Source organism: Acipenser ruthenus, chromosome 1, assembly GCF_902713425.1.
Source record: "Acipenser ruthenus chromosome 1, fAciRut3.2 maternal haplotype, whole genome shotgun sequence".
Taxonomy (NCBI): domain Eukaryota; kingdom Metazoa; phylum Chordata; class Actinopteri; order Acipenseriformes; family Acipenseridae; genus Acipenser; species Acipenser ruthenus.
The window spans coordinates 39,363,003-39,390,295 of NC_081189.1; the positions used below are offsets into that span (position 1 = coordinate 39,363,003).

The window sequence follows — 27,293 nt, forward strand, 5'->3', positions numbered from 1 at the left end:
CGTGTTAAGCAATTGCTATTGACTTATTTGTATTTATTAATTTGCCATCTAGACATTACTGTCCAGCTAGAAGTTAACAGAAGCTATTGACTGCATATTGAAGGCTTTAATCTAAAAAGAAGTTCAACAGGAAATTCAATTGCTTGATGCATCATTTCCCCCCCCCCCCCCCTCTGGTTACCAGATTGATCTTTACCATAGCATATAGGAAACTCATTGATTGGTTACCCCTCATGACTTTACAGGCTCATAAGCAGACTTAGGGCACAATATGCTATACAATTGCAGACAAAAGTATTGGCACCCTACATTTAATATAAGATAATTCAAGAAAACATGTTAAATACAAACATTTAGTGAACACTAGCCACCAATTAATATCACTGTGGCAGAATAGTGTCACAACCCAAGATGTTATCTAGCATGAGTGAGACTCGGAGGCTAGAAACTGCAGTTAAAAGCACTATTGAGCACATTTGTTAGACAAACACAAATAAAACAGGAACAAACAAATAAACAAGGCACAAGGGCCAAAATATTCAGACAAAACACGTAGGCTAGACATTCGCTTTCACTACTTCAAAATAAAGCACAGTTTCACTCTCCTAACTCCCCTCCACCCAACCAAGGATTTTCTCCCCTATATACAGATGGCTAATTATGTAATTGGGGGATGGCCACACCTGTGATTGTTGGCAGGGACAGAATAAACCGCTTCCCCGCCAAACTTAGCCTTATTTGCGGCTGACTGTCCTCGTGCTCCCCCCTAGCAGCAGGTGTAGCGGCTGCTGTGGTTGGCCTGGCATTTGGCCTTCCGAGCCTGATGCCGGTTAAGCCTCTCCTCAATTGGCTCTGGAGATGGTAACAGCTCCTCCACTTTTGGCCCTGGAGATGGCAACAACTCCCCCTTTGGCCCTGGAGAGGGAAGCTGCTCCTCCCCCTTTGGACACTGCACATAGCAAGGCTTTTCCCTCCAGGAACGGCCATCCCACCTACTCGTCCTTTTTCGGGCAGGTAACGACTCCTCTTCACCCTGAAGCGGGCAGCACACCAAACAGGTACCCGAACTCTCCACAGACGAGGCACCAACCTCGTCCCAGACGGCTTAGGAGGCAGAGGGACCAGTCTCTGGTTTTTGGGTAGGCAGCTGGTCTTGGGCATTAAGGCGTAGCCACTCGTCTGGGGGCTCCACCTCATTCTTCACATACACCATCATAAAGCGGGGGTCTTTGTAGGAGCACTCCTCTTGGTGGTGCCCAAACTCCAGCCAAGCCCCGCAAATGAAAGCCCCTTCAGCTTCCCACCACCTCTACTCTTGCTTTTCTTCCCCCAAACTGCAGTCCTTCTTGGAGTCTCTAGGGGGTGCTACCCCACTTCTATCACCATGTGTAGCAGGATAGCATCACAGCCCAAGGTGTTATCCATCAGGAATGAGACTCCGAGGCTAGAAACTGCAGTTAAAGCGCTGTTAAAACAGATACACAAATAAAACAGGAACAAATAAACACGGGGGCCAAAATAAAGATTCAGACAAAACAATATGCAGGCTGGGCATTCACCTTCACTACTTCAAAACAAAACAGTTACACACAGTTTCACTCACCTAATTCCAGCAAACAAAGGATTTCTCCCCCTATATACAGGTGGCCATTCTCCAATTAGCACCCAATTACCTGTTTGGGGAACGGCCACACCTGTGATTGTTGGCCGGGGCAGAATTAACCCCTTCGCTGCCAAACTATTTGCAGGGCGGAGACCAAAATACACAATTTCCGGTAGTTTAGTAAACAACCTTTATATAAAATCTTCATTAAAAGTATGTAAAAAATGTATAGAACTAATTTTAAAAATGTATTCATTGATTGAAAACCATTACATCGTAATTAAGCTGCATTATAAAGTCAGTAGCCAGAAAAAAAGGTAATTATTTCTAACATCTGTTGAAAAATGTTTCGTCAACACAGCAGATGATGGTCAAGACCAAGTTGGAGTGGGATTCACGTTTGAGAAAAGCACTTGTACCAAACTGGAAACAAAGGAAATGGCTACAGAACAGTATGAAAGAAATATGGAATACCACGGAACAAATTCCACTGAAACGCTTAAAAGAAGCGGACGTCCAAAGAAAATGACAGGTACAGCAGGTAGGAAAATCATCCGAGCAGGGTATATATATATTAAAAAAAAAAAAAAAAAAAAAATCCAAACAGCCAAGCATCAGACATAATAGTGCACAAAAGGCCCTGATTTCACCTACAAATTCTTAACATATTGGTTAATAACTATCATAAATGTTGAAAACCCTTATAAAAACAAACCTAGGACACAGGAAATACTAAAGCAGGGTTGTCAATATTTTAAATGAAATGCTTGTTTGTTTATAAAGATTTTTTTTTGTTAAATTACTAGAAATTGTCGATTTTGCTTTCTGTTTTATTAAAACATGGTTAAAGTTCACTAATTGGTTAATCTGTTACCTTGACTTCTGGTATAATTAGCTTCAGGTGCCAATATTTTTGTCTGCGACTATGTGGTTGATAAAGCTTTTGTCCCAGTGGTAATTTTTTATTTTGCAAATATATTTATTTCATGTCTAGTGTTGTAGTTTAGAATGTACTGTAAGTGATCTGTTCCACAAATGACATCCTGAATTTGCTTCCAAGTATCTTTTGAGGAGCTGTTTTAACACTTTAAAAAGACATCCAGACAGTGGGCAATTGGCGATTCTACTCCTGTTTCATAAGACATCCCTAAACCAATAACAGCCAAGCAGACAATAATAAAGAGTGAGACCATGTTTAGCTTTACTTTTCCCACAGCAGCAAACCGAAAACACAACAGGAATCAACTTTATTTTTTTCATTAAATGGTTTTATTTATTTCTCAATACATTGATTATATAAGTGATTTTGTAACTGAAGACATGTGATACTATATGCAGCATTAAGTAGAATTATAAATGTAGTAGACAAATTATGTTTAAAGTGACTTTTTCCCCTTTGTTGGGGTATGTAAATAATGCAAACTGTAAAACAAGTATCATTAGGTTTCATCAGTTAATCTTTGGGATGTAGAGCTTAATATAAATCAGGCACTTTTATATATTAAAAAAAAAGGTGACATCAACTGCTTAAATTATTAAAAACTACATCAAATGATGCAAATTCTGCAAAGGGTAAGGTGTTGATTTGATCAAACTATAACCCGCAAGGATGAGCCACAGCTGCATACTGCAGCACTAGGGAATTATTATAGGCTGATCAAACCATCCCTTCAGCTCTGCTGCAGCTTTTACAATTATATATATAAAAAAAGCTAAAATTTTTATACTTTAAGTACATACATAATTCATAAAACAATACCAAGCTGAGCTACACAAGGCTGTCTCCTTTCTCGTGGGGTAATTAGACATCGTAAGTAATCTGAGGTAGCTGCCAAGGTTCCAGTAGCAATGGACTCTGTAGAGCATTTGCCTTCTTGTTTAACACAATACTGCACTCATCAATATTGACACATCAGTAATCCCCCATGTTCGCTAAATCACATTCTTTGTCTGTAGTGTAAAAATAGTAGAACCTGATAAAGTGAAAAGGCTGCAGGATAGTCCATTACCATTACATATCAGTAAACTGAAGCTTCCCGAGGCAAATCTTACAAAAACAAAGGCAATGCTAAACCATTAACAAGCCATAATTACGACACTGTCCAGTAAAGTGTCGAGATTATATTTGTTCTTGGAAACTGACCTGGACAACATTATCAACTATTTTACCATAAGAGTCTCTCTTACCAAACTAATCCTTTATCAACAGTTCAAAACATTATGTGCACTTAAAAGTTTTTTTAAAAAATCAGTTGTACTTTTAATTCTAGTAAAAAGAATAGTCTAATAGTGCATTAAGGCGTTTAATTTAAATGATGTACAAAATGTAGTGCATTAGTTACCAAATGAATTATAGGAAGAGCACAAACAAAGACTTTAGATGATCTTTAACTCCCCAGATCCATCCACCTGTTTGTGTGTTGAGTTTTCTTTAATATTGTGGAATTTGTCTATATTTGCATTAAAAAAAGGCTTGCATATGATTTGCCAGAAAGATTACATCTGAGATTACACTGTTTGCCATACTAATAGAATCATAGCACAAACATGTCTTCACTTACACTACTGTCAGTGTCTACATATAGTATTATCACAGTGGTATATAGGCTATGTGACTATATAATATATGAGATGTATATATTTAATACATTGGAATAAAAAACAATAAACAAACAACTAAAAACACAGTGTAAAAATCCCTTTTTCTCTATTAAAAAAACAAAACACATAGAAAATAAAAATAAACCTACAAATTATGTAGTGTACATACAATCTCTTTACAGAAATCTGACAAATGAAACACAGCAACAGGAAGTGGAAAACATTAAAATTATCTTGAGGAAAATCTCAAAACCAAGAAAGACCCGATCACTAAACCTACTTATTTTCCCTTCAGCAGATTCCCTCCTCAGCAGCAGGTCTAAAGCCATATAAATTCCATTCAAGGACCAACAAATGCTGAAGCATAAAGAACAAGCCATTCTGATTCCAGTGATACAATCCTTGTGGAATGGCCCCAGAAGCAATTCGCTAGATGTGGAGGTATAACTGTACCATTCAATTTGCTGAGCCACAGTCAAAGCCCTTGCTCATATCTACATTACACCTCATCCCAAATCTTTTCATCACAATTACATCCCAAACAAGCACACCTAAATCTGAAACGGTCTTTGGCAATACATAACCCTCAAGCCCCGTTTCTGAAATTAAGCTAGGAACACTACCAAAATCAAACAAACATTCTACTGTTTAAAGTATCTAACTTTATAGAATGACATTATTTCTAATGATAATAAACAAAACAGGCAAAAAGGCTTTCTAAATTTAGTGCACAATCACATTTTTTCGCTCACAGTTTTGTTTCATTATGTAGATGAAAAAAGGTGCGTACACATTTGAAAATACATTTTATACAGTTCCTTACTTGGCAGTCTAAATTGACACCTCAAATGGGGACTCAAAATGCAAATAGGATATAATTCTTAACTTTACCCCCAATACTGAGTACGCCCCTCTTTGGGTGAATCAATTCCTTCCTTTAATCTAAATATCCAGTATTTATTTACAGATCTCTTTTTTATTAAAGTTTATGTAGACTATAGAGGATTAAGTGGTGCAAATACTGTGGATGTACTTAATGTTATAATACATACGGTTATCAGTATACAAACTTAATAAATCCTGATATTCTGCTCTTGGTGCTAAGCTCTCTATTGTATTGGGAACAGATAGGTCTCTCTTTGCCAACAGCAAATGTGCCGCCAACACTACAGTATATATTTAAAACAAAAAATGATGGTAAAAATTGCTCTTGTTCTGTTTTTATTTCTCCATCCCACTCTTTTTAAAACAATGCAACACTCTAAAACATTAGGGGGTAAATAAATCATCTTTGGAGTTAAAGACAGTATTTAGATCACTAAAGAGCCCAACAATGAATCTTAACTAGAATATGTGATATTGTTCTAACAACATCTCCCTTTTAAGTCAGCCAGAACAACCATGGTTGCATTTTTAAATTAAATCCTCCTTGCTCAGAATCCTGTCCACCTAAAACCAAGTCTGCTCTATTTACAATTTCAAACCACTTCAAAACCGCCGCACTCCCCTCCCCTACAACCAGACGAGACACCTGCAACCTTTTGCATAGCAACTGCAAAATTGACAAACCTCAAAAGGGATCTCAGACATCTAATAAAAAATAAAGCAGCTCTGAAATGGCACAGACAAAAGAGCGTTATGCAAGTAGGTATTATAAGAATCTAACAGCTTATCCGAACTGCCTCAGTCAATCATGCTAGCTAGCAGCAGTGTACAGAGTCATGTTGGTTTTTAATAAAAAAATATGTTGTTCATTCCCTGATCTATTGGCTATTATATGGACAGTCCCAACCAAATATATGACCATATTTAAACATGGACATCCAAAAGCAAAAGCCACATTAATTATATTATAAACCTATATTTGCGTGTACAGTATATAGACATTTATAAATTGTGTTTTTAGGTTATATTTTGGATTGGTTGCTTAAATTGAATTGCTAAGTCCCATTTGCTTTGAAGGGCATCGACTAGTGGGATAATGACCACTCAAACCATGTGGTTTATAATTTTTAACTTTGTTATTGATCCACATTCACATACCCCTCTTTATGGCAGTTGTCAGGGAATCATAATGCTATATAGTCTTAATACAGTACATATTTAAAAACAATTAAAGAACGGGTTAGGACAAAGCTTGAAATGCTAACGCTGAAGCGTACATGGACTGGTATATAGATATGAATTTCACATTCTCGGTAGAAAAGTCTTTCCGTGGCAATTTCTGTGGAACTGGCGCTCTTTCAGCTGTGCTCTCAGCTGTCTCAATTCTATGGGATGGGTTAACGTTTCTGTGCACTGGACATGAAGCTGGAGAACTTCCAGCTGCTCGACCGGGTGGACTGGCCTTCCTCTGAAGCCTGATCAGGCAGCAGGAACTGAGTGGAGTTGACAGAGGTGGGGCTGCCAATACACGCACTGGCCTCATCCACCTCAGGAGATTCCAAGCTCCAGTTGCTTACTTTTAGCTGTGGCTGGTAACCTTCACTCTGTTCTGGAAGATCAAGATGCTGTGGATTAGGAGTGTGATTCACATCTAGAAGAGGCACATGTGGTCTCATTTGAGGCTTGTATCCGCAGTCTGAAATGACTTCCAGGTTATTTACGGATCCATTTGACGGTGGCTGAATGTCACTATAGGTGACCTGGGTTGCGCAGGAATTCATAGACCCACTTGAGCTATCTGATGAAGCTTTGTAAGAGTCAACTATCTGGGGATAGTACGATGGAAGCATGGGGTTGGTGGATGTATCACAGCTGTTGACATCAATCTGCTCGCTGTCACCATTATTAATTTCCACTTTGCATATATCAGAGTCTTCTGCATCTTTACCATGCAAGCTTTCTATGATCCGAACTTTGTCAGGAATAAAAGGCTTCACATCAAAAGTTGGGTTACTGCTCCTCCCCTGAAATGAATAAAAGGAAACAAATTCAAATTTTAAAAACCTTTAAACATTGTGATGTTTCAGTCATTCACAGTTGCTGATAAAAAGGTGTTTACAAATGGTTGAAGTATTAAAAAAAATCTGGTGTAAAGTAAGGTCAGCAGCTTGGATTTTCTCTTAGAGGTTATAACATTATTAACATATATTTTTAAATCTGTTGCAACCTGACTTCATTGTTGTTTGTTTGGTTTTTTTAGTTGTTTTATTCAGGTGGACACACAAGCCAAAGGCATCTTCATTTTGTTTTTACATGCTGTAGCCTCAGCCCGTCTTGACCCTAGTGGGATGTAACTCCCATAATACGATTTTGGTATGGTAAGAACCTCTTACACAAACAACTTGCAATTAATAGGTCTAATGCCACATAAATGAGGATTTTACCCACAAGTATAGTCTGATTAATTCCACAATTTAAAAAAAAAATCCAATATATATATGTTGGGACAATTATTGAAAATTTGATAATATTGCAATTAAAATGTTCAACGATACACATGATACTTCATTTTTATAATACCTTTTTTTATTGGTTATCATCATGATTACCGTCAGTATCGCCATCATTCAGCACAAAAAAAAACACATCGTTGAGTAGTTTGTGTCACCACAGAGTGAGCAATTTGCTTCTGTGTAAATGAGGCGAAGTTTCCATACTTGTTTGTAAACAGTCTGATAGGACGCAACAGAGCTGTGCCTGTGACGCACATTGCCATAGCAATGAAGCAACCTGAGGCCCATTTCATAAAAGTCCCACGATTGCAATGATGTTGCGACACCGCAGAGGTTGTCACTGCGTGTTTCATAAAGCACTTTAAAGTGCCATCGCTTGTGCACACTCTTTTGAGATCACTAAATCGGTAATCAATTTTAAGGCACAGTGACCGATTAGGTAAATACACAATGGCAGGGTAGCAAAGGAAAGCATTTTTTTTTGGTTTTTTTAAAGAAAAAAAATGATACAATTATTGAAATGGCAAACCAAAATACCTTACTGTTGATAGAGATTTAGAGCTGTAGCTGCATAGAATTGATATATAAGGAAAACCCTTCTACAGCTGTGTAAAAAAAAAGTCAATGCTGTGCAGCAAATGTATTTTAAGAAAAAGTGTACTGATCTGCGTTTACTTTTCTTTCTACACAGCTGAAAAGGAGCTTTTGGCAGCAATGTATTATTTGTTTTTTTTAGCAGACTCCTTCATCCAAGGTGACTTACAGAGACTAGGGTGTGTGAACTATGCATCAGCTGCAGAGTCACTTACAACAACGTCTCACCTGAAAGACGGAGCACAAGGAGGTTAAGTGACTTGCTCAGGGTCACCCAATGAGTCAGTGGCTTAGCCGGGATTTTAACTGGAGACCTCCTGGTTCCAAGCCCTTTTCTTTAACCACTAGACCGCACAACCTCCTATCATGGATGAAGTTAGCTGCTACAACAACATTTTGCTATTGCTGTGGTGAACTGTAGCTGAGACGAACTGAGGAAAGTGCTTTTTGTTTTTTCAGTGATTTGGGGATCTGGCAGGTTTCTTTTAGATTGTTCGTGTTTTATCTAGAAGTGAGAAGGAGGCGCTTGTCACTTGAGTTTGGTCCATTTTATTTATTTATATCACATTTGTGTGTAGTTTGTTGTACACATTTAATTTTGTTTGTATTATTATTATTATTATCCTCGTAATAATTGCTGCACGACATTGTCACGAGTTTAAAGCAAGGCAATCTGCCCAATAATACTATTATCATACTGAATAAATCTGTACTTTGGTATATGATTGTATTTAATAAATAAACCATGTTTGTTTTTACAACTTGACCTCTGTTACTGTTATTTTTCACCCACATAACTTTGGGTTACACGTCATTTAATAAATACATTTGTTTTGCAATTATTTAAACCTTTTGTATATATCCAAAAAACAAACAAAACTAAACAAACAAACAAAAAAACAAAAACATTTTTGTATACTGCAGTTATACCTCCATTTCAACCCTATATATGTGTGTATGAGTGGGGGTGGGGGGGTTATCATTGGGGGTTCATCTTGTCATCAGAATGCTTTACCTGTAAAAAAGTGCCTCCTATTTTCTGTTCTGAATGCCCCTTATCTCCATTTGTGACCCCTGGTCCTTGTTTCTTTTTTCAGGTCAAAAAGTCCCCTGGGTCATCATTGTCTATACCTTTTAAGATTTTGAATGCTTGAATCAGATCACTGCGTAGTCTTCTTTATTCAAGACTGAATAGATTCAATTCTTTTAGCCTGACTGCATATGACATGCCTTTTAAATCTGGGATAATTCTGGTTGCTATTCTTTGCACTCTTTCTAGAGCAGCAATATGTCTCCATGGCAGCACGCTGTGTTTACTCATTTTTAGAAAGGGAAACGGTGATGCAATTTGATTGCAGTTTTCTAATGTGACAGTGTAGGTGCTGTGAAACTCAGGAAAGAACAAAAATGCAGCATTCTGATTGGCTGAAACACTACAGCACGTTGATGCAGAGTTGTTATCAGCATGAGAAGGGTTGTCGGTGTGGTTCAGTTGTGCATACCATGTGAAACATTTCTGGAGGCGCGCCCGATTATGAGTGTAAGCTAAGCTCTAAGAGTAGCTCAGACTTAAAGGCTGAATTTATTTTTGGGGTGGGGGGAATGTTTTTTCAGCACTGAAGCAAAAAAATCATTTACATGTTTTGAAAGATATTTTAAAAATGAATGTGTTCAGAATAAAGCATCGTTGCTGGAATTTTAAAGTTTCAAAACACCAACAATTAATCATCATGATAATTTTTCTGATGATAATCGTGATACAATAAATTCCATTATCGTCCCAACTATTCATAAAACAGTTAACATTAAACAGATTTTAAATATACATTGATATGTGGGTGTCACTGTATTTATTGTGGTTATGAAGCAATTTAACTTTGAAATAGTTCCTTTGAAGTGGAATACAGCTTTGATGTGGAAATGACAACTTTACAAAAAAACCCTTGAGAAATACTAAGAAAAAGTTTCAGTCTACAAACACCCTTATTTAACTACTGTGTCCAGCTGCAATCTTACAGTGTATCCATGAACTAATTTGATGTCATAAATACATGTTCCTTGCTATTTTAATTAGAAAAAAACAAAGCTATATGACATTGAAAACAAGGTTTCAAAATTAAAAGTTCTGGTGTTTTTTTACACAACTGCAGATATTAGAAAATAACCCAGAAGAGGGTGCAATTGGAACAGGGAAAGCGGTGATGCTCACGAGTATGTTTATCTGTATCATTAATCTTTTTGTTAATTCCATTATGTCCATTCAATTGCTAATAGCGTTTTCACATATGGAACAAGTCCAGAACTTGCAGAACAAAATAAATAAATAAATCATATCGACAGACAACTGTACTGTATTTCACAGTGTATATAGTTAATGATCTGTGCACAGGTACCAATACCAGAAGCTAATACTTTCAATAGGTTAATATTTTTGAACACCATTTGCCAGTACGTTAAACTCTTTCCAAAATCCAGGGAAAGCAGCTACAAACATCAGAACCAAGTAGCATGGAGAAAGTTAGGAACAAGCTCTAGGGGTAGGATATTTGGGAGTTACTCCAACAACTAATATTGTGAAAACAGTATCACTTAAATGGCTTATAAATGTGCAACACACCGTACTTAATGCACACAATTAAGAGAATTTAATTTTAATTGAAAAAAAAATTATATATATATATCACCAAAAAAAGTGGCTGCAGATATAAAGAGGTTTACAGTAACTGGAGAAGTCCTCTGTAAAAGTGGTTTCTAGGGTAGCGCTGGATGGTATTTTGACAGCCGAGATGAGTCAAAACACCAGTCTACAGTCTGGCCTTTACAGTTCCGATAGAGCCCCCAGCAAGGTCAATTCAAGGCTTAGTCACAATTACACCCATTAGCCACATTAACTTGTGACACATTACAAAATTTTGAGTGTATACACATTACTAAAGGAAATAAAAGCTCTTGTCAAGAAACTAAAATGTCAGTGCTCAAGATTCAACAGATGTTGGCTGTTCTGTCAGTTACCAGACCTCAAAGGCGCCTGATTTGTCTAAATTATATTTCCTTCTGCATCTTCTTTTACCAATTAAAGCATCTTAAACATGACCCCTTATACACTTTACTCATTCTTCTATTTGTGAACATTAGTATTTTTGTAAATTGGTTCCATATCTGTTTCAGTGTGATTTAATACCCTCTGGGATGCATCATTAATATAGAAACAAGAAATGACACTGTCCAATACATTACCTCTCCAACAGACCATTGTTCCCCATGTATCTCTGGTTTGGGGATATCAGGATAGAAAGTCTCCTTCACACTACAAATAAAAAAAAAAAAACACACACAATTTTATCATCACAAAAAGGAGCCCAATATAATCTGTTCCGTTTTACAAGTGTTATTCTACTTTTATTTACCATTTTAAATTAGGACCTAGACCACCTCCTACGTTTTACAAGCCTGTTGCCTACATTTATTTAGAAACACCTTTTCTGGGTACAATTTTTGTGCAATCAGAAATGTATGCTAATGCAGTCATATTGGCTGCTATCTCGAAATTTCAATGGTATCTCTTTCCATGACCATGGGTGGAGTTTTGTTTGATGGGCAATTTCTCAGTAACTAACAAAATACATACCAATTCCTCTTAGTGTAACAGAAGATCGCTAAAAGAATCCCGCAGAAGCAGGTGACCCCCAGTGGGACGAGAATCGCAAGAATTAAACCTAAAGCTAAATGAGGAAAAAAAGGATTACTGTTTGTCATTAGAGGAATAGAAAAACAAATGCATCAGTAGCATATTGTAAGGGCTTGGTTCACAAAATATCCCTAACTAAGCAAGAGCACCGCATTACCTGGGTGTTTTCTCGTGTCATTTCAAGGAAAAACACAACTTCTAAAGAGCGAGTCTACTATTACCTAGCTCAGTAAATGAGAAGATTCTACCCAAAATTAAACCTACTAAAACCCACTCTGCATCTGGCAACACAAACACTGATATAGTACAGAAGTAAACTGAATGCCAAATAGCTGTGTCTGCACAGATTAAACAGGGTTTAAACTATAGGAAAGGACATCCCTATACCTCTACATACACACACACATATATACTACTTACGGCTGTCGACCAAGTTGATATTGATAGGTTCTCCAATGCCCTCTCCACCAGCAGTATAAGCCTTAACTGTGAACTCATATGTAGTGCTGTGGAGATTTGTCACTGTTACATTCCTGACATCCGGATCTGTGATGTTTATCACTTCTTTAATACCTACCAAAAGACAAAAGCACCTTTACTTTCATGAATTTGGGTTGGGTGGTACAGGAGAAATGCAACCGTATGCTTTTCTGTTTTACTCATTAAAAAAAATGAAAAAAATAAAATAAATAAACACATGTAAATATATCTACCAGGGTAAACAGCTGCAGGGCTCATTAGTCAGCACTTATCTGTCCTATAGTTAGTTGGACAGAAACCAGATGTCAGTCTTAAGTTCAGCCATTAAATTAAATAGGCTGCGGCAGGATAGCGCTGTGGGCCCAAGACGGTATTAGCAGGAAGGGGACTGAGTCAAGAAGCTGCAATTCAAGCGCTAAAGTGCACATTTATTGAACAAATAAATGGGCACTCAGACCAAAATAAAGATTTTAACAAAACAAGCAAACATAATATAGGCTGGGCATTCGCTTTCACTAGTTACAAACACACGTCAACACACAGGTCAAAAACTCACCAAACTCCCTTCTCCAAACAAAGGATTTCTGCTCCAGTTTATACAGGTGGCCACTACCCAATTAACACTAATTTACCTAATTGGGGAATGGCCACAAGTGTGATTGTTGGCAGGGACATAATTAACTCAATCCCTGCCAACCTTACATTCCCACACGCTATTTACACAAGCAGGGCTTTTGCCCTGCCACATAGGCACATTCAAGCCTATAACCTCTATATTCTAGATCAGGTGTGATCAGATCACACTGCAATGTAATGGCAGTCTTACAGTGCCTTGCGTAAGTATTCACCCCCCTTGGACTTTTCCACATTTTGTAGTGTTACAACCTGGAATTAAAATGGATTTTAATTAGGATTTTTTGTCACTGATCTACACAAAATAGTCCATAATGTCGAAGTGGGGAAAAAAATCTACATATTCTTCAAAATTATTTACAAATAAAAAACTGAAAAGTCTTGATTGCATAAGTATTCACCCCCTTTGCTGTGACACCCCTAAATAAGCTCTGGTGCAACTAATTGCCTACAGAAGTCACATAATTAGTTGAATGGAGTCCACCTGTGTGCAATTAAAGTGTCACATGATCTCAGATTAAATACACCTGTTTCTGGAAGGACCCAGAGTTTGTTAGAGAGCATATCTAAACAAACAGCATCATGAAGACCAAGGAGCTATCAAAACAAGTCCGGGATAAAGTTCTGGTGAAGCACCAATCAGGGTTGGGTTATAAAAAAATATCCCAAACTTTGAACATCCCCTGGAGCACCGTTAAATCCATTATTAAAAAATGGAAAGAATATGGAACAACCGCAACTGCCTAGAGAAGGCCATCCACCAATACTCAGTGACCAGGTAAGGAGAGCATTAGTCAGAGAAGCAACCAAGAGGCCAATGGTAACTCTGAAGGAGCTGGAGAGATCCACAGCTGAGATGGGAGAAACTGTCCATGGGACAACTATAACCCGGATGCTCCACAAAGCTGGGCTTTATGGAAGAGTGGCGAGAAGAAAGCCATTGCTGAAAAAAACCCAAATCAAATCCCGTTCGGATTTTGCTAAAAGGCTTGTGGGAGACACAGCAAACATGTGGAAAAAGGTTCTCTGATCTGATGAGACCAAAATTGAACTTTTTGGCCTTAGCGTAAAACGCTATGTGTGGCGCAAAGCCAACACTGCTCATCACCCTGAGAACACCATCCCCACGGTGAAGCATGGTGGTGGCAACATCATATTATGGGGATGCTTTTCATCGGCAGGGACTGGGAAACTGGTCAGGATTGAGGGCAAGATGGATGGAGCCAAATACAGGGGATGCTAGAGGAAAACCTGTTTCAGTCTGCAAGAGACCTGGGACTGGGGCGGAGGTTCACCTTCCAGCAGGTTACAATGACCCTAAACACACAGCCAAAGCTACAATGGAGTGGTTTAAAAACAAAAACCTGAATGTCTTAGAATGGCCCAGTCAAAGCCCAGACCTCAATCCGATTGAGAATCTGTGGCAAGACTTGAAAATTGCTGTTCACCAAGAGTCCCCATCCAACTTGACAGAGCTTGAGCAATTTTGCCAAGAAGAATGGGCAAAGATTGCAGGATCCAGATGTGCAAAGCTGGTAGAGACTTACCCAAAAAGACTCACAGCTGTAATTGCTGCCAAAGGTGCTTCTACCAAGTATTGACTCAGGGGGGTGAATACTTATGCAACCGACAAATGTCTTTTTTTTGTTTAATTAACTTTTGTGTCACAATAAAAAATATTTTGCACCTTCAAAGTGTTATGTTGTGTAAATCAAATGGTAAAAATCCCAATTAAATCCATTTTAATTCCAGGTTGTAACACTACAAAATGTGGAAAAGTCCAAGGGGGGGTGAATACTTATGCAAGGCACTGTATCTGTTTCCCTGATTAAGCTCAATTATTTTCCATCAGTTGAATTAAATGCCTGAACTATGCAAAAACTGACACCTGGTGGCTATAAGTATAAAATTACTCTGAGGAAACTTGAATCTGCAGTACTTGGTTGAAGAAGCAGTGACGATGAATTGACTTTTTTCTTGTTCCATGGCATTTCTGACCAGTTGTTAGTACAGAGAAAACAGACTCAATATTCGCACACTCTCAACTTTGCACAGAAAAGCAATTCTGGCTTAATTTGTCAAGCCAGTGGAAATGGCGCTTTTTTTTACCTGATTTTTGGGATCTGACACTGTAGTTCACCTGCGGGACATAGTACACCCTGTATCCTCTGATGAAACCCTGGCGATCCTGCACTGGAATGTCCTCCCATCGCAGAGTGACTGTATGTGAAGAGTTTGCTTCTGCTTTCACCTTCACAGCCCGTCTTGGAGCTGAGGAAAGAAAGAAAAAAATGATCTCAACAGTGCCCCTTATGGTCAGTTATCTATAACATATTCTAGAGGGGTTGTACAAAGAAAAAATTGCTGTCCTAACACAGTCAATAGTATTTAGGATACCTATGAGTATCAAAAATAGTCCTGTTTCAACATGCAGAGTGTTTAAATAGTGTTGAAATAGGTGGATACATTACTGCTGGAAAGCCAATTCTTTAGAATGGCCCACTGAGTTGTAACTTCCTTGTCAGTGATCAGAAATATTGTCTAATCAAAGCCAGTAATATCTTCAGTATTGAAAATAGTGACATGGCTTTTTAAATAAATAACAGAATGCATAGCAGTGTGAGGGACATTTAGACAAAAGTGCACCCTAGACATCACATTTATTTTTTTCCCATCCACTCCTTGTATTAGCAATATTGCAACATCTTCTGCATCGTCTGAAGTGCCTCTGCTTTTGATCACTCACCCAACTCCTGCGTGTAGCCAACCATCTTCTTCAAAAGGTACTCTTTGTGCTGTGAACATCCATAGACAGAAAAAGAATACCTCACACCAGGCCTAAAGCCATCTGAAAGGACAACAATGCAAACTGTTAGCTGCTATAGACAAACTGCTTATCACAGTTGAGTGATGTTTGTACACCAGAATGTTTTTTTTTGGGGGGGGGGGGGGGTTAAGCCTCCGAGGTAATATTTACATTTTGGCAAAATAGTTCAGTTTAAGCATGAAACTTTTAGTTGAAGTTATGGAGTATTTACACAAACATATTTACATTAACTAGAGCAGGGCTGCAGAATAGTTGCGCACACACACACAGTGTGCACCGAAGGATTTGGTCAGGACCCAAAGATGATGTTCTAGTTATAACTTTTTTTTGGAGCCAATAGGAACAGTCTAATGCTAGCCCCACTCCTCTCCTTACCAGCTCCAGTAGCTGTCTTTACAACTTCACATGCTGCGTTATGCGGAAATATGCAGCTTTCATTAACAAAGCAGTTGTGTCTTTTGATTGAACCCATATTTTGTATTAAAAGGTGAAGGGTACTAGGTGATACATTTTGAACTGTAATAACCACAGTATTTCAAACTTGTTTATTTGTCAGGGAGTTAACCTCTGTGTACACCACACTTAAAAACAACACACTTCTTATAAACCGTTTCCTTAGCTTTACCTTGCTCCATTCTGCCAAGGTGATGCAAGATGGTCACAGGAAATCATTTAAAATAAGATAACAAAGCACAGGGACTGTTGCTTCACATAACATGATATTTTTTTTGTTTGTTTTTCCTCTTAGAAATGATGTAACGGTGTATGTGTGTTTAAGACTTGCTTTATGCTTACAAACACTGCATTAACTGAATTGCAGAATACAGTATCAGAATACCCGTTTTACCAAAATATATATTTTTTTAATTAAAATGCAACCTCCAAGTTATCAGAAGGTGAAGTGTGATTACTGCAAAAAATAAATGAGACAGGATGAGCTTGCAGTTTGAAGGCAAGACCCAAACTTTTCTGTTTGCGAAACACGTATTTGTTTTTAACGCATTTTGGGACTTTGGGCCAGATTCATAAAAATATTGCCAGGATGCTGGTTAGATGTATTTAATTAAATGCTTTACATACGGTATTCTATAAAGCCATTCCATCAACAAAGTATAAGTGCTCAATGATAAATACAGTATTTTAAAAGCACAATTCCCAGGATATTAATCTGGTAGTTGTGTAATTATTTGCTGCATAATGGCAAATAATATTTGGACTCCTGTTTGCACCTCTCCCCTCCATTTCAAACACATAAATAATGTAAATAGCATTTTGTTTAACATCAAATTTAGATTTTCCCCCTAATATTGTTTTTTCATACAACAATAAAAGGTAGATAGTATTCAGAGTAATATGTTAAAACAAAACATACAGTAGTACTGTAATAGTAATGTAAGTCCTAATGAGGCACAATCAATGTAGTTTTTTAAAAATAATTTTGTTGTATTATTGTTTCAAATCTAATTTAAACTACATTTTTTCAGTTAGCTATTGTTTGCACACAATCGATTCTCTGCTAAGATTTAAAGTGAACTAGAAATATTAAGCCTAGCCTATAACTTGTATTAATTATAAATGTATATTTATTTATTTATTAATTGATTAGATTTAATTTATATAAACGCTTACCTGATGTTATCACTGTGTGTGTTGTTTTGGGTGGGACTTTTTCCCATTGCAAATTACAATCCAATGTGTCTGGAAAGAGACACCATTCCACAATATACCCGCAGGTCTCATTGGTGCCAGGAGACCAGCTCAGGTTAAAGCCACTGGGCGTGCCAGAAATTATAGATGGTTCATCAGCTTGTTCTGCAAAACAAAGAAAACAGTTCAGACACACGGGGGACACACAATATGAGCGTTATAAGTAGGGCTTCTGTTTTCCGGGTTTTATTAATTCTATTTTTCGGTGCTTATTTTTAGCTATTTTCGAGTTTTATGTAAATCGTTTTTTTTCAGGGCTTTTGTTTTTGATATACTGTATGAAATTAGTGTTTTCGGTTACTTTCCAAAAAGCTTGAGCATTTAGTTTTTTTTTCTGTCAAGATATGTATAATAGTAACTCGACAGTACTTGCACACTTAAGTTGTACCTTCTTTCCTTTGCTGTCTTCCACAATGAAATCCCTATGGTCACCGGCACATTCTTCTGGGGTTTTTGTGTGGAGGCATTTTTGTACATTTTTGCCACAATTCTGTTTTAAATCCTCTGTATTTTAACTGTAATACAGCTTGAAATCCCGCTAACAAGCCTCCATCCTGATTGTAATCTCGTTTTAAATCTCGCAAAAGGTGTCTCCAATAGAAATGTTGGTAGGCATGTGCTTTCATTCAGTAGTTGGGGCGGGTTTAAAGTATTCAGAACGAATCAATGACAGATGCAAGTCAGGAAGGCGGGACATTGCCTAGCAGCACTGGGAAATGTATTTATTATTATTTTTGTAGTAGGTTTTATTTTTTAATGGGAATAGGGTAAAGTCAACGTGAATTGATTAACCATTTCCACCGTTTTTCCGGTGTTTTCCGGTGTTTTTTGGCTATCCACCGATTTCATTTTTGTGTTTGTTATCTGAAGAAATAAAACTGAGTTCCTTTTCACTTGCAATCTCTGTGCTATTGTCTCCTTTACACCATCCTGTCACATAGGGATTAAAAAGAAAGAACACAACGTACCTTTATGTACTGTTTTGGCAGAAAAACATAAGAAAAAAATGCTTTAAAACTTAAAACTACTTCATGGCATCCTTTGCTTTGTAGTTAATTCAGTGGGGTGAAGTGAGGACTTCACAACCTATGCTTATTTCTTAATTTTTTTTTTTTTTTTTTACTTTAATACAGCGTTACATATAATAACATTTTGCAAATGAATGAATATTCAAATTCTTGTTTTATTTTGAACAGATATCCGAACATTTGCCACATTGGATTGAAGTCACTCACCTTCAAGCAGTCCTAGGATCCTGATCTGAGAAGAGGGAGAGGAGCCAACCGAATTGACCGCTCTGACCGAGATGACGTAATCGCTGAAGTTTAGGTGCAACTCTGTGCTGTTGACAGACACAGGAGCAACGGCTGACTGCTCACCGACTTCATTCACATCGTTCCAGGTTATTTCATACTTCACAATGGTGCCCTTAGCATCAGAGTGGGGAAGAGGCTAAACAATGACAATGAATATGTCCCAATTAAGATCACTTGCTCATTAAAATCTGACTGCATAAAAGAAAATCTGAATGCATTTAAGGAAAAAGGAAACAATGATCTATTCAGGGATTCCAAGATATTTAATAAGTGTTGTTTCCATAATTTGTGTCGGTAGTGTATGCTTAGTAAAATCTAGATCTTTGATAAGTAATTAATTAATGCTTTTGACCAGTATTTATACTTGTGGATATAGGCATATGATCAGAAATTAGAACGTATTATAGTTGGGTGTACTTTGTGAAATATCGATGTATAATCTATTTTTGAATATACTTTATGAGTGAACAAGAATAACGTGTATTCAAGATATAAAAACTAAAAGAGGTTCTGTAACATGTAGGTCCTTACACTTCTCGTTACAAGATTTATCTTTAATGTAATCCATAGCCATATTCAAATCTCTGCCATTAATAATGGTTCCTAAATTAAGATTTTGCATGTGTAGCTATTTCTCCCAGTAAGAATTGGTGGTGCATAAACATCAGTAGAAACATATACAGTAATTCCCCTTCATTACTTCAATTATCAATTAGATATTTCACCTCTATCATTTATAATCTCCATCTCAGAAATCTATAATAATTGAACCCACCTGCTATTTTACGAAAATTCTGTATAATAAATGTTATGTCTGTACAAAGGATTTCAAAGGTGAGAAAGTATGTTACCCTTTTAATATGATCTTTTTCCCTTTTGACATTCCATGAAATTAGATTTGTTGTATCAACCATTTGAGAAATGAACAGGAAGATGCTAATAAGCTCTATTAGTAAAACAGGACTGTTGTTCAAGAACAAAATTGCTAATTATTACTAATAATTTAACAAGAACCAACAAATAGACAATAAAGTATCAAATAAAGCCTGGTAAATACAAACTATTAATATGTTAACCTATAGTTCCCCTTCCTTCATTATACTGTATGTATTTTGATTACTATTATCTTTGGTTTTTCTATTCCACTTTTACTAGTTATTTTAACTAAACACTGTTTTCAACAATTTGCAATATTAAAAAGACAAAATGACTTGAAAGTTGTATGTTTCATAGAACACCAACTATTTTGTTTTAATTTTTAAATTCATGAGATGTTTGTGCCTCATATCAAATATCATGCATCTTGTGGATATAGTGATTCTGCTGTTGCAAAACAAGTTTGGGTTATTTTTTGGGTTAACGCTAATTCATAAGCCATGAAAATGATCTTGTTTGACTAAAATCCCACATTGTGACTCACCTTCCATTTGACAAGTACATTTTGACCATGCTCAGTCCTTTTAATCTCTCTCCAAACATCCAGAGCTTTTGATGGAGCTGGATTTAAAGAATACATAAAAATGAACTTGCTTTAAAGGAAATTAAATAAATGATAAAACCGGCTAAGGCATATACATGGTTTCTTGTTTCAGGAATGGATGGATCAAAACTAGCTACAACCAATATATGTGTGCTTCAGAGTTGATCAGGAGCTGTTGTAAAATCTGTACATACAAGATTAATGTAATAATTCACTCACCTTTTAACTGATTCATTCAATATTTATTTTTTAGCCGAATCAGTTTGTTTATTGAAACATCATGCACCTGTTACTTGGGCTTGCTATTTAATTCTGACCAGCAGCTGACCAAATGTGGCCAGAGCAAGGATATTTAAACGACGGCAAATCACAGCAATGATTTATATTGCTGACTTTGGATACCAGTATCTCCACCTACTCATCAGCTGGTCAGAAATGACTCTGAGGATACAGGGAATTCAAATTTCCCTTAGTTTTAAAAGCAAAAGTAGATTTACATGGCATCTTCTTTCTCAGAATATTTTCATTTAGTGGTTTTACTCACCCTCTTCCTGAGTTTTACATGTTTTACTTTCACTCCAGCTACTCCACTTCCAAAAATGCTCTGCAGATGCACAACGAGTGCGGAAGCTGTAGGACGTGTCTGGATATAACTGGTCTACAGCGACTGTAGAATGTGCATTTGCTTCTTGGCCAGGTAAAGTAAAGTTCATCTTAAAAAGAAGAAGAAGAAGAAGAAGATGAACAAGTTCTAAAGCAGTAGAAAATGGGTTTATTTCATTTCTTTATTGCAATTTGGGTGTTCGGGATTTTGTAATAATGTCCAGTAATATGGAATATGTTCAGGGGTTCAACTTCCAAGTACATTATACAAGCTCCACGAGTATAAATGGAAGCAACAACGTGAAACAAATCTCCTGTAAAGCCATGCAATTAAGTCTATTCAGTTGATTCAAACAAGGGTGTACCTAAATAATTAAATGTTTTTTTTTTTTTCTAATATTTCTGCAGACAGAAATTACTAAAAGACTAATATGAACTGTGGGATGTTTGATTTTTTATACATACATTTAATAATAATTTAAGCAGAGGCAGTGATTAGATCCACCTATTTTTGAACAGTGGTGCACAACTCTAGCTCATGATATTCATTCCAGTCTGGGTTTTTGACCTAATCAGGTCCTACATTAGTTAAATAAACCATTTGCAGATGCAATGAACTAATTAAGGACCTGCTTGGAATAAATACATCTCATAAAATTATTGAGGGCCAGAGTTGTGCACCACTGGTTTAGATCAAGTTATATATCCCAGTGTTTCTATACAGACATGCACACGAAACATGTCTCCAATGGAAATGCATGGTTGAGCTGATTAAGAGGGGAGTTTAATAACAGAAACCATGCCAACATTACTTTTTTGAAAAAAAAATTGAGATACACATGAAGTTTTATACAGTAAAACCAGATAGTCCTTAAAAACAGCATCAACTTACCAGCTGTTTCTCCTTATTGTTCGTTATAATCTCAAACTGACAGAGACAGGTCATATTTTTGTAACTCACTTCCCAGGACAAGAACAGCTCAGTTTGTCTAGAGCCAGTACAAAGCACCGTCACTTTACTGGGACTATATGGATACACTAAAGGGAAAAAGAATAGTGTTTGTTAGCTTGGATAAACTGCATCAGCCAGTGAGATCTTTCAAATAATCATTTTACTCCAGGGGTGTCAAACTCCCGTCCTCGAGGGCTGGTTTTCATTCCAACTTAAGCTCTCAATTAACGTAATTGATCTAATTATTTGTTGAATTTGACATATTTAATATTTTTCAAGATCTTTTACAGTTGATGGTTTTAAAAATGCACTTGATTCAAGGTACACTACCCGCAAAACATTTTGAGGCCTGAAGAGAAGTGTTAAATGTGTCCAGTTAATCAAATAATTAGACCAATTAAGTAATTGAGAGCTCGGGTGGAACGAAAGCCAGAAGACACTGTGGCCCTCCAGCAGTTTGACACCCCTGTTTTACTCTTTTCTGCTAATGCTCACACTCTTTATGGTACTTGCCAGTAAAGGTGCATGGTTATTTTGCAGTTTGCTCATTCCATGTTTTTACATATAATTGTGGCTTTTACCCATCTGTCATTTATGAGCTCCATTATCATTTTATCTGTCTGAATTATATATGCCTTAATGTGTGCCAAGTGGAAATGTAAGTCACCCAGACATTTATCAGGTATTTCAGAAAGCTCCATCAGCATGAAAATGCTTTAATATTTGGGTTACATTTTACTTTATTATTAACCGTTTAAAATCCAATGAAAAATAGTTGCAAGACGGAGATAAAATCAGGTAAACGATTCCAGAGAATACTTTTGTCATTACCCCTTTAAAACTCCCTTACACAGGAAACCTAAAATCACATTCTTACATTTTAAATATCTTATCAACATTCGATTTAATTCTTGCCCTGCAGAATTTTTTTTGCATTCGCTTTGTCAGACATATTGGAGCTCATTGCTATGTTTGCTACAGCAAATGTGTGTGACAATTTGGGGAATAGTCATAAAAATAGGGGCTTGATGCAATCCAAGAGGATTTACCTCTACAATTCAGCAATGGCTTATCCCAGCAGCTAAGCCAACATAAATGTAAGCTTTGCTCTTAGCATAAAACAAAAACTTAATACCAGTATTGGATACCATACCCAAGATTACATTTTTACACATTTAAAGAACAAGTGGCTTCAAATGACATTTTACGTTTTTTTACATTCTTCTTTACTTTTGCAACTATTCTGAGCTCCACTGCAATTTTCCTTTTTGTATGTTCTGTGTTTAGCTGACCTGAGTTCAGGAGTTACTCTGTTCTAGTTGCCTGCCATATGTAACCCTGGCTAGAAGTAAGAGTCAGCACAATTTTCTAAACGATTAATATAGGTTAGCTAAACAGAGATTTTTACATGCTTTAAGGCAACGGTTTTCAAACTCGAGCTCTCCTCAGGGTGTACACTAGAAAAATCCTGTAGTGGCGGATAACAGATATATATATATTTTTTTACCACACTGTAGTACTTTGCGACTTAGCAATCGAATTAACAATATTGAATCACCTTCAAATAAAACCACAGCCGTACTGGTGTACATTTCCTTTCTGTTGGGCGAGGTTAGCTATAAACACCCAACCAGCTGCTGACAATGAGTGAGTGTTGACCGCACATGGCTAAAATGACATATTTAAATAGCAGGGCGTGGTTCTGCAGTAATTCTATGATGTTGCTTCTTTTAAAAATGTGTAGTATTTACTAGGTACGTTTACTTTCTGGAGTTTAAATGTTCAGTGTTTGTAGTTAAATCAGTTCAGTGTTTTATCTAAAGTTTATGTTTTGTTAAGTATTACTGAGTTGAGCAGGCAGCTGTGCCGCCCTACTTAGACAGTGAAATCACTGCGCTGGAGCTGGAGCGTACATGACTGTGTTATCTTTACTTGCAATGCTTTATGTGTTTTTTCACTATGACTAATTAGTTGAACTCCTTTGTCGAGTGATTGCATTAGCCTACGCATGTACGCCGCTAATTATTAGGCTAATAAAAGCAAAAACACAAGCACTGTATTATTATTATTATTACAAAAATGGAATCGCAGGATTAAAAAAAAACCCCAAAAACTCCTAACCCTAACTCCTGGGATTGGGAAGTGTCTGGAATTGGATTCCCTACTCCAGACCTACTGAGTGTGTTCATATCATAGATAGCGAGTGCCCATCAACAAGCTGATTAACATGAGACGACTACACTAAACATTAACATGTAAGCATTTTCTTCACCTTTCTACTTTCATCAGATGTAACTTTTGGAAATATTCACTTCAAAACAATATGCTTATTCTGGCTAGATTCGACACTGCACAAGACACACATAGCATTTTAAATGTCCAGCTCAAGTGCTAAACGATAACATTCTAGTTAAATAAAAAAAACACACATATTCAATGTGTTATTCAATATTCACACAGTTCCGCATGCTACCTGATTTAAAAACAAACAAAAAAAAGCCTGTATTTGTAAATTTTAATTGTTTTTATGCCAAATGCCCCGTCTGTTTTCTCTCTACACTTCTGCATTTGTTGGAAGAAATGCGCAACTTTTGTTGAGAATTACTTTGTGACTTTGTTTTAAATTAGAACCCTAGGTTTTGTTTTTCGAAAGCATAACCTGTTTCTGGACTCGTTTTGCCATACTTATTGGTCTGGATTTTGAAATAATTTTACATAGCATTTTTAGCTTTAATTTTATTTAATTTTATTAGTTTAACAGAAGTTTTCCATGAACAGTAATTAGCTGAACTCGAGCCCCTCCTCCTTCCCTGTGTGCCTTCTGAGCCAGCAAATCAAGGCTTGTTTATTTTTTTTCTTAATAACCTGCTTAAATTTTTTTGTAACTTGAAGTCCTATTGGTTCATTTTAAAATACAGAATAACATACCCTTGTGTATGGGCGGCATTGTTTACTAATCAGGGTATAGTTTCACTGAAATCTGTGATAAAAAGCAGGCACGTCCATCACATTGGTAGGTAAGCATTTTTTTTTATATATATATATTTTCAGTTAACATCAGTAAGTACTTAAGCCTAGTAATTAGAAAATACAATTTTTTTCTGTTTTAATAGGTATATTATGACCCTATCTCAGATTGGGGTATGCGGTAGGAGTTTTTTGGGGGCCTAAAAAGTTTGAAAATCACTGCTTTAAGGTGTCAGCTTACCCTAGACCAGGGGTAGGCAATTGGCAGCCCGCGGGCCAGACAGTACCTGTCCACAGGCCAGACTTGGCCCGCAGGCCGCCAATTGCCATCCCCTGGTCTAGGTAGGCCTCCTTGACAGGGCTGTATCTTTATATATAGTAGCGGTGGGGCAAACACAATGAACTGTATACTGTACACATAATGTTTCCTGTGTTGTCCGCTGATGTGAGTGGGTGTGTGATGTGAGTCTGTTTCGCAATTAAGCATTTAAAATAAAAATGTGTGCTGCTTTTGAATTTGCTTTAATGTTATTCTTGTTCCTGTGTATGAGGATTCCAATACCGTAGCGAGGCATAAATGTAATGCAATGAAGCATGCTAATCTTTCTCACTAGCAGCCTGCCTGCATGTCCATTTTGTGTGTGTGTGTGTGTGTGTGTGTGTGTGTGTATGAATACGAGTGGATATCGCCAATGGGCCAATGGGTGATGAGTGGCCGGAGTCAGAGTCCATAAAAGGGCATGCTGCATGCCAACTGAAGGAATTGAGTACAGCAGGGAATGGAGAGAGAGAGAGAGAGAGCCCTTTGAATAAAACAGCACGAAAACGATTTGATTAAAATAAAAAAAATAAAAAAACAGTTTTACTGCTTTCGCTGCACCCTGTTGTCTTTCTCTTCATTGACTGTCAGAACCCCCGCACATAGCCAGCTGCTACAATATATTTCTTGCCAGTAAGCAGAAAATTAAGTGTTTTGCAATATTGATTCCAAAAAGTGCTTGTATATCAGGTTTTGCATACAACAACATATTGTATTACATTTAAGTCTCGCTATGGTACTGGAACCCTCATACACAAGAATGCACAAAAACATAAAGTAAAATTCAAGTAGCACACTTTTTATTTTAAATGCTTAATTGCGTTACATTTATGACTCGCTATGGTATTGGAATCCTCATACACAGGAACGAAGAATAACATTAAAGCAAATTCAAAAGTAGCACACATTTTTATTTTAAAATTCCTGATTGCGTTTTGTTCATTGCGTTTCATTTATGCCTGGCTATGGTATGGAACCCTTATACACAGAAACGCAGAATAATGTTAGGTTACTTATCGTAACCCTGGTTCCCTGAAAGAGAAGACGACCACCAAACATTATGTATGGGATATTCCTGCCCATTCGCTAGGTATCGCTGAGCTCTTTATATCAGAGCTGCCAATAGGCCCCTTCCTTGGATGATGCACTCAGTCCCGCCCACTGAGGGTATAAAACTACTATCCAAAGGAAGCCATTTCTCTTTTTCCGTCGAACCCGTGAGGGCGACTGAAGCGACCTTGTGGTTGGTGGTCATCTTCTCTTTCAGTGAACCAGGGTTACGGTAAGTAACCTAACGTTCCCTTTCAATTCGAAGACGACCACCAAACATTATGTATGGTATAATGTATACCAGAGCCGTCGCGAGGGAGAAGGAACGGCAGCATATGAGGGATGCACAAGCACGGTCTAACCCAGAGGTTAGCGGTGTGAACTTACACCCTCATGGAACCCCCTGGGGCTACAGAAGGCAAGGCAGGTTCTACCACATTAATACGGTAGAACCTGGAGAAAGTATGCGGCATAGCCCAGCTAGCCGCAGTACAAATATCAGACATCGAGGCACCTCTGAAGAGGGCCCAAGATGTAGCCAACCCTCTAGTGGAGTGTGCGGCTACCCTACCAGGTGGGGGCAAGCCAGAACCATTATACGCAGTCGACACTGTATCCTCAATCCAATGTGACAGACATTGCTTAGAGAGGGGCTGTCCTAGGGTCCCTGTCCCATGACAGAGTCCAGCCGGAGCCCCATGTACGTAGTGCACTGCAGTGGTGTAAGCCGACTCTTTGCCTCGTTGATGGCGAGGCCCAGCCTCGCCAGATGCTCTGTCACAACTGTTGTGTGGGCCAGCGCTCCCTCTCGCTACTGGGAACAGATCAACCAGTCGTCGAGGTAGTTTAATACTCTGATCCCCTGCAGCCGCAGGGGAGCCAGGATAGCGTCCATGCACTTTGAAAACGTATGAGGAGCTAGGGAGAGGCCGAATGGCAGCACAGTAAACGCTTCCCTGAAAGGAAAAGCGGAGATACTTTCTGTGACCTTAGGTCACCCAGCGGAGCCGTGGGGACTGGGACTGTTCTAGTGTCAGTCTGCGCCTGAGGAGCTCGCCAGCGGCTCGACCTTCCC

The 27,293-nt window shown here is 37.6% G+C and overlaps 1 protein-coding gene across 2 annotated transcripts in view; it reads right to left on the minus strand.

The window, feature by feature from the left end:
• Window positions 1–2,855: 2,855 nt before the first annotated feature.
• The window catches only part of LOC117421117 (leukemia inhibitory factor receptor-like), a 64,019-nt gene continuing 39,581 nt past the window's right edge, over window positions 2,856–27,293 (minus strand). For both annotated transcript variants that reach the window (XM_059025003.1, XM_034035075.3), the window contains exons 11-21: window positions 21,823–21,968; window positions 20,872–21,040; window positions 20,268–20,344; window positions 18,767–18,983; window positions 17,454–17,636; window positions 15,744–15,845; window positions 15,107–15,268; window positions 12,305–12,457; window positions 11,825–11,918; window positions 11,434–11,503; window positions 2,856–7,113 (exon numbers count right to left, since the gene is read on the minus strand). In XM_059025003.1, coding sequence (XP_058880986.1) covers window positions 6,487–7,113; window positions 11,434–11,503; window positions 11,825–11,918; window positions 12,305–12,457; window positions 15,107–15,268; window positions 15,744–15,845; window positions 17,454–17,636; window positions 18,767–18,983; window positions 20,268–20,344; window positions 20,872–21,040; window positions 21,823–21,968 — 2,000 coding nt within the window. In that variant the 3' untranslated portion in view covers window positions 2,856–6,486. The remainder of the gene's footprint in view (window positions 7,114–11,433; window positions 11,504–11,824; window positions 11,919–12,304; window positions 12,458–15,106; window positions 15,269–15,743; window positions 15,846–17,453; window positions 17,637–18,766; window positions 18,984–20,267; window positions 20,345–20,871; window positions 21,041–21,822; window positions 21,969–27,293) is intronic.